The 15,730-nt window shown below is 57.3% G+C and overlaps 1 protein-coding gene across 2 annotated transcripts; it reads right to left on the bottom strand.

Moving 5' to 3' along the window:
• Positions 1–4,861: 4,861 nt before the first annotated feature.
• Positions 4,862–12,035, bottom strand: PLP1 (proteolipid protein 1). 2 transcript variants are annotated; one of them, XM_017819195.1, is made up of 7 exons: positions 11,901–12,035; positions 9,428–9,614; positions 8,708–8,969; positions 7,738–7,906; positions 7,449–7,522; positions 7,283–7,348; positions 4,862–6,890 (listed from the first exon to the last, which is right to left on the bottom strand). In XM_017819195.1, exons 1-7 carry the CDS (start codon positions 11,902–11,904, stop codon positions 6,819–6,821), a joined length of 834 nt encoding a protein of 277 aa, XP_017674684.1. In that variant the 5' UTR covers positions 11,905–12,035; the 3' UTR covers positions 4,862–6,818. The 2 variants fall into 2 exon arrangements, with proteins under 2 accessions (XP_017674684.1, XP_017674685.1); XM_017819196.1 differs by having other exon boundaries at positions 8,813–8,969.
• Between the last annotated feature and the right edge of the window lie 3,695 nt (positions 12,036–15,730).

Here is a 15,730-nt window from a genome sequence, read left to right as displayed (position 1 = left end):
CCAGGCCTCTAGATTTTTCTTCAGTTAACATTGCTTGATATTTCCTTCAAGATCCCAGCCTCTGACCTGCAGTTCCAGTTTCCATCTCTGAACAGCCTTGTTCCCCTGGAGCTGGTTTCTGCAGGGGCCCAGGGTTGGAACAGGCTCCAGTCCTTTTGTGCTGGCTGGCCCTGCCAGGGGGGCTGATGAGGAAACAGGAGACGTTTTCTTTTCATAAGTTTCCTAAAGAGCAGAGGTGTTCAAAAGGGGGGGATATCACAGCTCTGCCAGGCTGGGACCACTCAGAGGTGGCAGCATCGGCTCCCACTGCTGTGCCAGGGACATGCGCATCTCCTGGATGGCTTGGACACCTTTCCCTGCTCATCCCTTTACTTTCTAGCCTGGGGCTCCCTCTGCCTGTCACTGCACTGTGCTTGCTGTCCACTGTCCCCAGGGCTGGGCCTCTGCAAACAGCATTGGGCTCCATTTGCTGTTGGCAGGAGCCATTTTTTACCATGCGCCGTTTGTACCAGGGCTGAAGGATGGACCTTCTGTAAAGCTGAGGTCTCTCCCTGCCTGTCCATCAGCAGGGCAGGGCAGCAGGACAAGGTGAGCTCTTGTGCATGAATGGGGAAAAATTTGGGGCTCCTGATGAGGGCTTGTAGCCAGACCATACCTCCAGGCATCCCTGGTACCTCCCCCTGGAGGTCCCAAACCCACCTCCCAAGCCCAGAGCACAGTGCCACATTATAAGGGAACCAGTGTAAGGTTTTCCCTCAGCTCCTATCCAGCAGACCTCAGGTCTCACCTCCTCCTGCTTTAACAGCAGCTGCTGAGAGCATCTGCAAGGTACCCAGCACAGATCTCCTGCTCCAGGAGTTCCTACAACTGTGGGAACCCGTTGCCAGCTCAAGTTTTAAAAATCCTGATGGCTGTTAGACACACTGTAGAAAAAGAAACCAAAAAAAACCCACCCCAAAAATCAGTAGTTGTCTGGGCTTAAGTACAAGTTAATTGCAGCCACCAAGAGCTTGCAGCAGGAGCTGTCCCTGTGCAGGTGACACGCAGCCCTGTCAGCCCTGCCGAGCCTGGGGACACAGGAGCATCCATGTTGCCGTGGCTCTGGAGATTTAACAGGCTTTCCCACAGCAGTGGTAAAAATAAAACCTAGAAGCATTCCCAGCTCGGATTCACCTCCCTGCTAATGCCAAGCTGGGATATGATCTTTTCTGGCATCTCTTCCCAGGGAGGACATGCACATCCCAGCAGAGACCTGCCTTTGGGTTTTATCAGGAAGAGGCTGCCTGCTTGGTTTATTCTGTTCTCCTGAGGGATGTGGTTGGTTACAGCATTTGGCAGAGAGAAGTCACTAAGGGATCAGGGATCAGAGGGGTTGGTTTTTCCTTAGTGTGCCTAGCTAGACCAGGAGCTGAAGGAATAGAACTCACAAGCTGAATCCATTGAGCAGTTTTGCCTTTTCAAGAGTGTATCAGAAAACACTTTCATAACAGAAACCTTCCACATTGCTTCCTTCTGTCACTACATTTTAAATTCTCAGCCTGGGCTCTCAGCAGCAAGCCCGGTACTTTCCTTTGAGTTCTTCCTGTGATCTTGGAACTGATCCCTCAGGCTCCAGGGGGTTGTAACCAGGCATGATTTCCATAGGATGCCAAGAAGGAAATCAGCATATGGGGACTGTTCTTGTCTGCTGTCCTGCCAGGGTGGCTGCTTATTTTGGGAGGCTTTCTCTGTGTTTGCAGAGCCTGTGCCTGCTGTTTCTTTTGGCAGAACCTTTTAGTTTATTTTCCTCATGGGTCTTGCCTATCCACGGTTCCAGGAGGCAGTGGAGGGTCCAAAGTCCTTGGAAATCATGCTTTTAAAATGTGGGCTGGAGTATCTGAGGGCCTCCAGCCCCTTTAATTTGGCCATTTCAAAAGAGAGCTGAAAACAGACAGTGAACAGGATCCAGAGGGAGATGATTCTGGCCTTGGAAGCATCACAGGGGTTTGGGTGAGGCTGTTCCACTCCTGGAACAGAGAAGCTGTGGGTGCCTTGTGCCTGGAAGTGTTCAAGTTCAGACTGGATGGAGCTCTGAGCAACCTGGTCTAGTAGAAGCTGCCCCTGCCTGTGGCAGGGGAGTTGGGACCAGGTGATCTTTAAGGTCCCCTCCAACCCAGGCAGTTCTACCATTCTATGATTCTATGACTTCCCAGCAGCTATTCCCTCCTGGTATTCATTCAATTCCCTGGTATAGCCAGACTGTGCCCAGAGATGGAGAGAAAGCAGCTGGGTGCCTGAGAAGTGGCAGGTGAGGACTTCCTCCAGGGCAGGGAGGTGACAGTACCACACCATGGTTCTGGCAGGCAGGACTGCTTGCCTGGCACAGCTCACCCCTCACAGCCCTTTCCCTGCCTGAACTGAAGTCAGGACCAGGCTGGGGGAGCTGCCCTGAGGAGCAGCCTGAGTGTGCCCTGCCCTGGCTGCTGTGCCCGCTGTGCCCTCTGTCCCCTCTGCCAAGTGTCAGTGCAGGTGGAAGGATGCAGGGCTGAGCCAGGGCAGCCCTGGGTTTGCCTCCAGCACTGCCCCCTTTCCCTGAGCCTTCCTGCTCATCCCACACCACCTTTCCAGGGCTGAGCCCAAGCCCTTGCTAAGAGGGCAAGACAGGAGACAGTACCTGCCTGTGTGGCCTCAGAGGAATGTGCTCTGTGGTCAGGGCTAGGAATGGCTGTGGCTGGATGTCCAGAGTAGCTTTTATGTACTGTTCCCATGCTGAGAGCTGTGCAGGTCCGAGCCCACTGTAGAGAAAGGCTCTGGAGGGAGCCGCCGGTGATGTTTCTGGTGTGTCCCGGTGGGCTCCCGAGGCTCAAGAGAGGGGTCCCCGGGGAGCACTGTCAGCCGCCGCGGGGGCCGGGCAGGGCAGGGAGGGGGATCGGGGCCGCGGGGGGAACAGGGGCTCGTCCCCGCCTTGTCCCCTGCCCGGGCAGCCGCCTCTGCGTCCGGCGGCCGCAGGGAGGAGCCTCAGGACCGGGGATGCGGGGCCGCAGGACGGGAGATGCGGGGGCGGCCGGCAGGAGCATCAGCCCGGCGGCCTTTCGCCCCTGGGGAGGGCTGGGGACCCATGGTCATCACCAACACCCCTGGCTGCCGCCCTCCCCTTCTCTCCCCTTTCCTCTCCTCTCCCAGGGGCGCGCAGGGCCATCTCCCGGAGCGGCCGAGCACAGGATGGAGGGGTGGGAGTCACCTTGCCCTTTTGCAGCCCATGGGACCTGCTCCAGGGTCCCCTTCTCTGGTCCAGCCTTTGTGGGAGCAAAGTGCAGCCACAGTTCAGCCACTAGACTCCTCCTGGGAATTCTCCTGATGGGCTTTACAGAGATGTGCTTTGGTACGAATCAGAGTTTATTTATTCCCTGTCTTTTCTCAGCCAGTTCCTGGAGAGCACTGTGTGCCCAGGAAAGGAGCTGTAAGGGCAGGACCCATGTGCCCAGGGCGGGTGGCAGCCGTGCACAGCCAAGGGCACACCTGAGGAGGCTGCATGTGTCCTTCAGCCCCGGGACTTGCCCGGCACCCTGGCCGTGCTTTCACACACCACCTCGCACTGCTGTCCCCAGCCCTCACCACGGCCGGGGTGGGCACCAGTCTACGCCAGGGGAAAGAGATGGTGTTTTGTTCCCCAGCTCGCTCCTGCCCAGTGGCTGATTGTGTACACACAGGGCCCTTTCAGCATGAGGAGAGGAGGGTGGTGGCATCTGGGAACGCCGGGAACAAAGGGCCCTGTTGATGCTGGCTGCAGCCCCACGGGTTTCTGTGAGCTGGGGCAAGGCTGAGGTGCAGGCACAGCTGTGCCACTGAGCTGGGGCAGCAGCAACCCATGAGCTAAACCTCTCCTGGTCAGGATGCATGGGAAACTGCTGCCTGCCTGCAGGGGGCTGAAGCCAAGGGAGAGAGGGAAGGGTGGGATTTGGGCTTGAGTCCCACTTAGGAAGAGCAGCGAAGGTCCTGGCCGTGGGTAAGGATCAGCCTGACAGCTCCCAGCCCACTCTGCTGCTCCTGGGCACTTGGCTGTGCCTGAAATCTGCCTTTCAGACAGACCTGCTGCAAACTGGAGTGGTCCAGGGGTCTTAGCGTGGGGCTGGGAGCATCCTTCTGTGGCCTCTCTCCCTGCACAGCTCCTGGGGAGAATCTCCAAGAGAAGCAACATCTGAATCAATAATTTTTGAGCAGCTGCTGTGGAAACATTCACCTAAGAGCAGCATGTGTCTGATCGGGGCAGAAAGGCAGCAGCCATCCCACGCACCAGCACACTGTTAACAATCCTGCAGCAAGAGGCTGGACACATAGGGCCCTGTGACAGTCCAGTGTGCCCTTGTGCTTAACCAGGACCATCCCACTCCACACAAGACTCTCTACAAGTGAGGGAATTGCACACTCTGTGTGGCTCTGGACACGCTTGTCCCGAACATGTTGCAGCTTGAGCCGTGCAGGTTGATTTTGCTGTGGTTGTGCTGTAGCTGCTGCGTAAGGAGACATGACAGAGGCTGTCACCATGTGGGCTGAGTATTAAAGGGCAGCAGCACATCAACAAACACAATCAAGTGGCTGCTACAAGACACCAGATTTCCTCTGGGTGGCTGGAAGAGAAATAGAGGTTTTAAGGGCTCCCCAGCTGGGAACAAAGATTTTGAAGTCAGGGTTATGAACCTTATGACTGGAGTGAGTTGATTAACTCCTGAAGGGACCGCTGGCCAGCAGTGGGGCTGAAGAGTGCTGCTCCTCTGAGCCCTTCTCCTCTGCAGCCTCCCCTTCTCTGCTTGTTTTTTTTTTTTGGCTGTGGGCAGGGTGGGGTTGGGAAAGCCAGCACAACAAACGGACAGGCAGACGTATACCTTGTTCAGAATGTTCTTAATTTTAATTTATTTTCTTTAATTTTTATAAAATACATCTTGTAAGATAAGTCTCTAAAAACTTGCTCCTTTTTATTGCTTGTTAAGAAGTTGAAATTCTAGATCAGAAATGAAGGAAACACTTTCAGTTAACTCTTTTTGCCCGTGTGTTTGTCTGTGTGTGTGCGTGTGTGTGTGCTTGTGTGGGGTCTGGGGCAAAGAGTGGGAAGGAGGATCTGGTTATTTTTTGTTAAATGGATATCAAATAAAACCCCAGCAAACCCCAAGAGAGATAGCGTTGATGTGAATTTCCAGATCTTGACTGGTTTCTCCCCACCCTGCCACCCCGTCCTGGCATCTCCCCCCTCCCCATCCCATGTGCGTTGGTAGCCTGGCCAACCTATTTCAGCATTCCCGGCGGCAAGGATCCTTCAAATTCACTGCTCAGCAGATCTGCCTCTTTATCCTTGCCCCTGCTGAAACCAGCACTTAAAAAATATATCACAATAATACAGACACAGGAAAAAAAAAAAAAAGAAATCCATGCAAGATGGAGCTACAGTCTGCCACTGAAAGTAGTTTCTCCAATAAATAAACACAAAGATTAGCATTAAGGAGAGGCAGGGAAGAGCAAATCAAAATACCAGTTGTTGGGGGAGGAGTGGAAGCAGCATTTTGGCAGGTCTGGCTGGAGCCATGCTACCCAGCCAGAGGGCTTTCCTCCAGCTGGAGAACAGTCATGGAGGAGAGGCCACCTCCACCAAACCCCTTGCCCTGCTGCCCCACTCCACAGGGAAAGACTGAACTGGCACCAGAAAGGATCTGGATTGCAGAGACTGGCTGTGTTTCTGCCCCAAACCACCACCTTTCCTTCCCTCCTCAATTCCTCCACGGGTTTCACCTGGAAGAGAGATGCCGCCAGTCCCTCCCACCCTGGTAGTCACCAGACACCTGTACTGACTTGTAGGAAAAGAGGGTGAGGGGACGAAGGGGACAGAGTGAGGGACGGTTACGTCTGACGTGGGTGAGAAGCAGAGGAAGCTCTCCGGTGCAGTGGAGGTTAGAGAAGCAGACATCACCCCAGAGAAGAGCACCATTGTGAAGGGCCGAGAGCGTGCGGCGAGCGCGGCACTGGCAGGGCAGGGCAGGGCACGCGGTCCTGAGGGTTATCCCCTGCCTACGGAGGGATGGCTCTGGCTCTACACTCCCAGGGCTTGCTGCAGAGATGTCCCCTTTCAGTCAAACCTATTTGCTGCCTCTCTGCTGCCTGGAGGGTAAAGCCAAGAGTCCCCCTTTGTCTACAGAGACACCAAATTCCTTTAGGCTTTAATAGGGGCAGCTGGGTTAGGGCTTTATCGGCATTGGGGTCAGCACTCTCTTCTCCACACTGGGAAGATCCTTGCCCTGAACTCCCTTTGCCTTGGCTGCAGCAGGCAATTTAGGTTAAATTCATCTCTCTCTGCTAAGGAAAAAAAAAAATCCTTCTCTTATTCTCCATCCATGGGTGGTGACAGCAGACAGCTCCAGGAGAGTCTCTAGCAATGGTACCAGGACTGGGCCAACTTCCTTTTCTCTCTGGGTAGCCTCTTGCTACTCACGGAGCAACCTACATGGATTTCTTCCTCCCAGGAGCATGAAGGCGTTTGCTCATCCCTAGGCAACAATCAGGACACTGGAGTAAGTCCCTCCTCTTCTCTGGCTGGTTTTGACGGGCTTGGCTCTAGAGCGAACCGGTTACGGATGAGCAAAGAGAGAAAAGTGCATGAAGAGGTGTCCATTGGTGGGAAGCTCTCCTTCCTGGTCACGCTCAGCACGATGGATGCGAGGGAGGAAGAGGAGGGGAGTCATCAGCGAAGGCAGAGTTAAGGCAGGAGACCTGGTGTCAGGTGGCTGCAGTGTTAAAGCCTCGGGGTTAGAGAAAAGAAGGGCGCTTGGTCTGGCTGTGCTCCGCCGCGCGGGCTAGAACTTGGTGCCTCGGCCCATCAGCTTGAGGACTGCGAAGTTGTAGGTGGCGGCGATGATGAAGGTGAGCTGTGGGTGGGAAGAGAGTGAGCGAGGGGGCGTCCCCCAGCCCCACACCCCAACAGGGCAGCACCCTGCAGAGCCCCATGGCCCCACTGCACCATCAGGACACCGCAGTGTCCTTTCGCCGGCGTAAAGCGAGAGGAGAGCTGGGGAAAGGCAGGGGACTCAGTGCATTGGCAGCAGGACATCTCCCTGTAGCTCTCCTAAAGCCTCTCCAGATCCCCTCCAGCAGCCACCTCCACCTTCTTACGGCCTCAGTTCACCATCTGCACTTACGTGCCAGAAAATGACACGAGCACAGGCTCTGTCCCATCCATGCCCACCACCTCTGCTGTCCTTTGCCCCCACTTCCGTGCCAGGCGGATGAGAACGGCTGGGCAAGGGGAGCACTGACTCACCAGTGAGACCAGCGTGGCAGCTGCCCCCACAAAGGCTGCAATGAAGAGGTGGAAAGTCATCTGGAACTGCAAGGGAAGAGAGGAGTGAGCTCCCAGGGTCCATGTGCTGCCTGGGCAGGCCAGGGCAACTGAGGGCAACACACATGGAACGGCAGGAACCACTTACCTCGCTGGTCTTGCAGATGGAGAGCAGGTTGGTGCCACACACCTTGCCAGGGAAAGCATTCCAGGGGAGGACACCTGGAGAGATGTGGGAGCCAGGTGAGCTGGGCACAGCTGCCAGCTGGCTTCCTTGCTCAGCTTCCCACACCCACGTGTGTCATGCACACCCTGGTGTTTCAGGGCTCTTAAGCACTTGCCCTGCTTTATCCCAGCCTACTGTGCCTGGGCCCTCTCCTCCATCCCCTCTCCTCCACCCTGAGCCCTGGCTCCTGGGTGGTGAACCCGGCACTCACCGTACATCCTGGCATCGGCACACAGGGTGCCAATGCTGGCCGTGGTCTTGGTGGGGTTGGCAATGGACTGGCAGGTGGTCCAAGTGTTAAAATAGATGTAGACGGGCACCGCAGAGCAGGCGAAGACCAGGAGCCAGATGATGGTCAGGACATAGGTAATGCCCACAAACTGCAAGGGGCAGGACAAACCGGGGCAGAGCCGTGGTTACCGAGGGTCCAGGGACATGGACAGGGGAGCGCGAGGTTCCCCAGGCAGGGGAGGGTGTGGGGCAGGTGTGGGACTGCGATGCTGCTGCATCCAGCTCTGCCAAACCCAGCGTGTCCCCAGGCAGCCAGCACAGGGCAGCAGCCCCAGCCGGGAGCTCCTGTGGCTCACGGGGACAGTGCCAGTCCCGGATCCACGCCCAGCTACGTGTGCATGGGGGTGACCAGCGGCAGCAGGATGGCCGCCACTTTTGGTGGGGGGAGGGATAACCGTGGCCACGGCCAAGCAGGGTTTGGTCCCTGCGGGGGGGCAGCTGCAAAACTGCCTTGGCGTGTCAATGTAGCTCTCCTGCCCTCCCTCCATGGTGCCACCCCAACCAGCCCCCGAGGGAACCACAGCCATGCCCCTCCGCTCCCCCAGGCCACAAGGTCCCTTTGCCAGCACTTTGTCATGGTTCCCAAGCTCAGTGGAGAGGATGATCCCAGGGGTACCAGGTGCCATAGAGCTTTGGGCTGCCAAGCACTGCAGGGATGCACACGGCCCTCCCTGCCAATGCTTAAGCATGAAGCGATTTGACTAAACGGGCCATTTGGGCTGCTTTGGTCCCCAGGGGCCACGGCAGGCCTGGGGGAGGGCGACTGGGCTGCGCTTCCCTTTGGGATACCCCAAAACCCGGACGGCCCCAGTCTCCTGCCCTTTGGCCACGCCGAGCATGGCGAACCCGCTGGGGCGCGCGAAGGGGTGTCAAACCCCAGTTAAGATCACCTTGTCAGGATGTCCTAGCCACTTTCCCAAACACTGACACACCCGCTGCCACGAGTGAGCTCGCTGGGGGCCTCGCGCTCCCCTCCCTTTCGGGCCCCCAGTTACCGTAGCGCTGAGGCCCTTGCCGCAGATGGTGGTCCTGTAGTCCCCAAAGATTTGCCGGACGGCGCCGGTAGTGTAGAAGCCTTCGGCCAGCAGCAGGGATCCATAGAGGAAGAAGAAGGAGGCTGTGCCATAGATGAAGTACTGAAAACCATGGATGCTGCCAGGGAGAGGAGTGGGCAGGGATGTTCAGGTGATGGAGAGCTCAGCCCTGCGTGGCCACTGTGACTTACCCCTCCCCACACCGCCCCAGGGGGATCAAAACGGAGGGTGAAGCTACAAGAGGAGCAAGCTGGGGCAAAGCTGTGGCGAGCAAGGCTGTGGGCTGCCACCAGCTCCCTCATACCCTCCATACCTACCCGGTGCAGAGGTCCAGCTCTACCCAGGGCACCTAGCGAGGGTCAGATAAAAAATGGCACGAAGTGAAAACAAGTGGCCACTGAACCCTGCCATGGAGCTGTGGCACCGGCACATGGCAAAGGCAGCTTGGGGTCTCCATGTCACTTGGTGACACCATTGCCCTGGCCAGCCCAGCTGGACACCCCGTGCTGGCAAAGAACAAGACAAAGATACGAGGGGCTCCGGTGTGAGGGAGATGCCCTGCAGCAGGGTACTTACATGTCGATGAGATACTCATAGTCCTGGAAGTTTTTGGAGAAGTAGGTCTCGATGAGCTGCTCAGTGCCTGTGAGGGCTTCGTGCCCACAGCCACAAAACAGCGCTACCCCAAAGAAGCACAAGCCAGTGGCAACCAGCGAAGCAAAGGGTGCCCCGATGAGACATCTGGCACAGCACTCCAGTAAACCTATGGAGAAAAGAAGGGAGGTGGGACGAGACTGCCGGGATGAGGCTTGCTTGGAGCCTACAGCTCAGGGGTAGGCAAGCTCAGGGCAGAAAGGTACCTGGCAGGAAGAGGGAAGCACATTAAAGGAAAACCCAGAAATGATTCCTCATGGTGCTGGGGAGCCAAACCCAGCAGGTTCCCTGAGAGCTCTTTAAGTAGCATGCAGGAGCCCACCCAAGGGTGCCTGGGGATGGGGGTGATGGCAGCGTGGGGCTGTGAGGGGCCAAGGCGAGCCAGCCATGCTGACCCGTGAGAAATGAGATGGAAATAGAGCGTGATACAGTGTAATGCCAGTGGGACCTGGCAAACAAGCTGCTAATGGGCTCCCCACTGCCGGCACAGCCCAGCGGCCATGCCAGCTGCCTGCAACGTTCTTTTGCCATCAGAGATGAAGGGGAGCCCAGCACCTCCACAGAGGCAAACCTCAGTGGAGATCCAGCAATGTGGCACAGTCTGGGACAGCCCAGCAGGAGCCAGCATGCACCCCGAGCTCTCCAGGATTCCAGGTGGCACACTGGGCTGCACTTGTCCCCTCGCCTGGCACCCTGCGGGCAGCCGGGGCTGCAGCAGCCCCTTTGTGTGGGCAGATGTGCTTATAGAGAGGAGCTGTGGCAGTCAATGACAGCACTTGTGTAATAGATTTAGTCCTCCAGGACCTGTGTGTGGGGAGGGAAAGCGAGGACACATGCCAGCGTGCTGCTTGGATTGCTTAAATGTTGTTTTTCTTCAGCAGCAGGGCCATGGGCACCTGCTCCTTCTGCACATCAGGGCTCTAACATGCAGGAGGGTTAGCTCAGATTCCCAGTGGGCTGGGTTTGGAGTGCTCAGCCAGCCACTGTCCTTCCTGCTTTGGGGACAGGCAGCCAGGTGGGTTTGCAGCCACTGGCATCTAGGTCCAGAGCATCAGTTTGGCCTCAGCTAAGCTGGGACAACCTGCTGCCCTGGCTGTGTGCAGGGAAGCTGCTCTCCTTCCCCAAGATGTGGGCTCTGGCACCTCACTGCCCAGGGCACAGTGGCTGCCTGTGCACATCCCATCTGGCCATAGCATTTCTGCCTTGAATGCCAAGAAGGCACCCACGCCAAACCCACGCTCCCTCCACGAATCCCACAGTGCTTATCTCCTCCCTCAAAGGACAAGGAAGCCATGGGGTCCTGGCCAGCAGCGTTGTCCCCTCCCCACTGGGAGCAAGGTTGCGCAGTGGCACAGAGGACAATGGGGGATTGTCCTGGCACTGCCACCCCAGTGGCTGCCCCATGCCAAGAGCAAACAGGGAACAAAGGCAGCGCTATAGGGGAGTGCTGGGACCCCTCCCTCTTGTTTGCCTTGGACGAAGCAGCTCCAGGGGGGGCCCCACTCAGCCTGGCCAGAGCTGCTCCTAAACCTCTCTGGGACCCACAGGGACGGCCCTGTGCACCCAGCAGGGTGCTGGGCCAAGCCTGCCTTTCCTACTTTTATTTTTAGCCACCTGGGAAGTGGTATGGCAGGTGCCTGTGCTGGAGCACAGGGAACGGCTCCATTCCCAGGAGACTGCGAGTCCCGGGATGCAACAGTGCCTGACAGGCTCTTGCCACAGCCCCTTGGGCTTTGGGAAGCTGCACTGGGGATGCCTAGGGAGGGCAAAGGAGGAGAGAAAGAGCCCTTGTGCCGCACAGTCCTGAGTCTTGTACACAGGCTCAGCTGCTGCCAGCACCAAACAATGTGCTGCAGGCAGGAGGAGGAGGCAGCGTGCCAGGAGCACAAGGCACCCCTGGGAACAGGGCAGCCCCAATGTCCCGGGGGTACGCTGGTGAGTATTAGCTCTGCTGTATCAGTAGGGAAACTGAGGCACAAGGAGTGTCTCCGTTTTCCCGAGGCTGCTGGCATACAAGTGGCACGAGCTGCGACAGGTCTCAGGGCCCTGCCTGGACCTCCCAGCTCCTGCCAGCCCCCAGGCAGGAGCTCTCATCTCTCCAACCCATGAGCTGAGGGCTTGGGTGGGACAAGCTGTGGGAATGGCATCTGTCCCCACAGACAGCTCACAAGCACACGGGGGACAGAAAACTGCTTTGGGAAAGAAAGAAAACGCCATCCCTGCCACCCCAAGGCATCCCCCCTGAGCAGCTCCCATGGCCGGCACGGCCACACCGGGGTCACCAGGACCTCACTGGTGCCAGAGGAAAGTTTCAGAGGGCTTGGCTTAGGGATAGGGTCCCCAGGGCCATCAGTGACAGCCCCCCGGGTGGCTGCCACCCTCACCCCATACTCACCCATGGTGCTGGACTTGGTGAACTGCCCCGACCGCCCGCTCGGCTGCTTCGGTGCTGTCTGCAGAGCCCTCGCCTGCCTGGCGGTCCCACGCCCTGAATTCCCCCCTCTGGGTGCCTGTCCCGCTCTCCAGCAAAGAAAAGGGCTCTCTGAGTGACAGCCACCCCCCTTAAAGGGACCGGACCCCGCCCTCCCCCGGCCCCCCCAGCACCCCTTGGCTGCCAGCTCCCGGGTGCCCGGCGGCTGCCTGGGCACAGCTGCCCCACGGCCCCCTCAGGGCTCTTGGGGGAAAAGGCTTTTGCAAAAGAAAATGAGAAGTTTGGGTGCAAGGGGGAGTGGTGAGGGTGTCCCCCCTCCTCGGTGGCTCTGGGGATGCCCCCCATGGCCCACTGGTCTGTGCTTGTCCCAGCTGCCCACTGTGGCAGTGTGGGAGACCAGCCCCATGGGACAGCACTGATGCCCCTCTGTCACCTCCCTGACCAGTGGGGAATAAGGGTTCCCTGTCCCAGAGACCTGCTTTCATCTTTGGGGGCTCCAGACTGGGAGCTTTCCCCCTTTTGGCAGGAATCCCGCAGCTACTGTCCCCAGCTCCATGACCCCGACTGGGGAACGGCACTCGGGTGGGCACAGCCATGGGGTTCTCGTGGCTTTAGGGCTGTAGCAGGTGGATCCTGGTGCCTTGGGTGCCCCATGTCCCAGGGGCACCCCAGTTCCCAAGGGTGCCCCCCGCTCCCCTGCGTGCTGCAGCTGTGGAGCCAGCACAGGGCCAGGGGAGCCTGCAGAGGGCAACCGGCCCCTTCCCGGCAGGCACAGGGTGGACAAAGCCCCGCTGTGTCCCTCAATGCCCCACTTTGTGCCAGGCAGCGAGGTGGCAGGGCCTGGCTGTCCCCAGGGCTGGGGACACTGGTGGGCTGTGGCAATCTAGGAACCAGGGTGGGCACCCTGTGGGGACCCCTGTCCCTTCCCTGCCCACCCAAACAGCCACCCCTCGGCTGGCCCACAGGTGGGTTGGGGGGAAAACAGCACTTGGGCCTCTGTGCAAAAGCTGCTGAGGCTTCATGGTGGCCAGCTGCACCCTGCACCAGGGGGACAAAGTGCCTGACTCCCCCAACACCATTCCCTGCCTCAGTTTCCCATTGCAAGGCAGGATGGCAGAGGGAATCCTGGCATCTCCAACCAACCGTGGGATGGGAAGGGATGAGGAGGGACAATAGAGCAGGGAGAGCCTCTGACACCTTGGGCACATTCCTTAGCCCTCAAGGTGGCACTCAGGTGGCCTGGCAGTGATGTCACCTGGCCATGAGCACCTTGTAATGGCCATGGGAAGGTGACAGCCTTGCAACAACCCTTTGGAAATAACCATAACCTCTCTAGCCACTGGAAACCAGCAGGACCCAGCCTGAATCCCAGGGCAGTGAGAGGGACCCTTGGGAACCAGGAGGAAAAAATATGACATGAAACCCCCTCATAAATATAACAAATAAAATATAACATCATAGAAAAAGAATAAAATATGACATTGGGGAAAAACATATAAGCCCTTTTTTTCCTCTTCATAGAAATTCCAGTCCTGCTGACTCTGCCATTCCTGAACAACCTGGAAGGAAGTGGCAGCTTTAGTCCACTGGGCAGAAAGTGAGCAACTAAGAGAAACTGTGATTTCTGCACGAAGTGGCTTCAGTTCTTGGTTATTGGGCACTTTTTGTCAGCAAGGGTTTCCCTCCTGAGACAGAAAACCCTTGGCCCTGCCACGGGCATCACCTGCTGGCAGCAGGGACAAGCCACCTCCTGGCAGTGCTCCATGGATGCTCCAGAGCAGAGCTGCAAAACAGGGAAAAGGGGGAAATCCCCTCCCTGGATTTCTAAGGCTTGAGGGAGAAGAAAATGTGCAGGAAAGTGGTTGGAGTTGCCTTTCCTCTGCCAGCACGGTGGGTACCCTGCACTAGGCAGCTGGGTGGGAAGCCAACAGCGCGCCCCAAACACTGCCCTGTGCCCACACGACAGGGGCCAGAGCTCTGGGGGTACCAGTGGCCACGGGGGGGTTGGAAAGGCCTTCTTGCATCCCTTTCCCTTTGCATTTCAGTAGGAGAGCCTGTGAGATGCTCTGCTGCAAACCCTCAGTGCACAACCTCGCACTTCCCCGTGCTTGGAGCAATCCCGCAGCTCAGCCCCTTCCCGGGGGAGGCCCCAGGGGGAGCGTGTGGCTGCAGGGAGCCTGCCAGCCCTCATCAAAATTTTCCTGTTGGCTCGTCCCTGCCAGAGAAAACACTGCTGGTTCTCAGGTGGGGAAGGGAGGATGCATCCCTGTTTGCCAGCCAGGAGAGGGACATTCCAGGCTGGTAAAAATAAACATGCTTATAAATCAATGCGGATCACCTTGAGATTTGATCTGACCCTCGGGCAGTGGCCAATTATGTCCAAAACTGCCACATCTCCCCCTAGAGTAATTAAGGGCTTAGCTACCTGCCCTCATCAGTAGACCTTGGGACAGCCACGGTGCCCTTTGTGAGGTGTCAGCTGAGGGCTGACATGGACAAAGCTTGGACAAGGTTTTACTTCCCCAGCCACACAAAATCTGCACTGAGACACTGCAATGGGCTGCACCAAAATGAAGTATTGAGAGGAACACACACACACATCTCTAAATACAGCCCCCTGTGTGGAAAGGCCTCTCTGGAATGTTTGTGTGGTTCTCTCTTTGGTCCTCTCCACCACTGCAGCTCAGACTCAGGCTTTCCCTGGGCCATGGGGAAAGCAAGCTTGGAGCTGGGGGGACAAACAGGTGACATCAATGGCAAAGGGAGAGCCACACAGGCACCACTGATCCATGCCACTCCACTGCTTCAGGGTAAAGAAGTGAGATGGGAAAAGCAAGCAGCAGAATGTGGGACAGGACAGAGGACCAAAGCATCCTCCCTGTCCCCATCCCCATAGGTAGCCACCTCATCTATAATCACTGCTGACTGTCACACTTGTCCCATCACTCTGATGGCACAGAAGAGCCTCCTGCTTCTCCTGGCCCCCCTGGCACACACTGGGCATGGGGGTGACCCTCCCTGGGGTGAGCCAGAAGGTGTCAGGGAGACCAGTTGCAGAGGGGCCAGCTAGGAGAAGGGGGTTTCCTGCAGTTTCAGGGAGGATTTGTTTTCCCCACTAATTAATTTCTTTGCTTACAATTCCACAGGCTCATTTTCTGCACTCCCCAGGGCATGGGGCTGGGTTTTCAAAGATGCACAGTGGCCAAAATCAGCGCGTGCTGACTCTGCAGAACACGGAAAGCGCCTCCACTCCAATCCCCCAAAATGAAGGCACAGCCCCAGGAGACCCAAGAGGCACCAGCAAATGGCACGTGCAGTGCCCTTATCCATTATACATCTGTCAGCAGGAGAAATCCCAGTGTATCTTGTCACAGCTGAGAACCTTGCTGCTATTTTTAGGCAACTGCTCCCCCGGTCAGGCTGAATATCTCATTCTCTGCTGCTGATTTTAACTGTCCTTCTTCACCCAGCTCACTGCCCTGGTTCACCCATCAGCAGGGTAAAAACACCTCAGCTGGGGAATCTGAGACTTGCCCTGGCTCTGCTCTCCCCAGCAGCCAGGGATTCTCCTGCCATGCAAAATCTCCTGTTTTCCCAGGCAGCCCCATCCAACCCAAGAAGAGATGATGTTGAGAATGAGCGTTTTAAGGTCACTTCAAGAATTTCTCAGATCACAGTGTGACCTGGGAGGGCCCTGGTGACCACAGGAAGGTTGTGACAGCACTGGCAGCATCTGTCCAGCTGCCTCCTCCCAGGGGTGCCAAGGACTGCCACCAGAGCCAGCCCTGCTCCCA

This window comes from Lepidothrix coronata, unplaced genomic scaffold (genome assembly GCF_001604755.1).
Source record: "Lepidothrix coronata isolate B3197 unplaced genomic scaffold, Lepidothrix_coronata-1.0 Scaffold73, whole genome shotgun sequence".
Classification (NCBI taxonomy): Eukaryota; Metazoa; Chordata; class Aves; order Passeriformes; family Pipridae; genus Lepidothrix; species Lepidothrix coronata.
The sequence above is the reverse complement of the archived record's forward strand: the minus strand, read 5'-3'. Positions and strand labels throughout refer to the sequence as shown.

Excerpts from the sequence above, each read along its gene's own strand:
- PLP1 (XM_017819195.1), bottom strand. Across the intron at positions 7,907-8,707 it reads GGCTAGGACATCCTGACAAG|TTTGTGGGCATTACCTATGT; the intron begins GTGATCTTAACT and ends TGCCCCTTGCAG. Across the intron at positions 7,523-7,737 it reads TGCCGATGCCAGGATGTACG|GTGTCCTCCCCTGGAATGCT; the intron begins GTGAGTGCCGGG and ends ACATCTCTCCAG.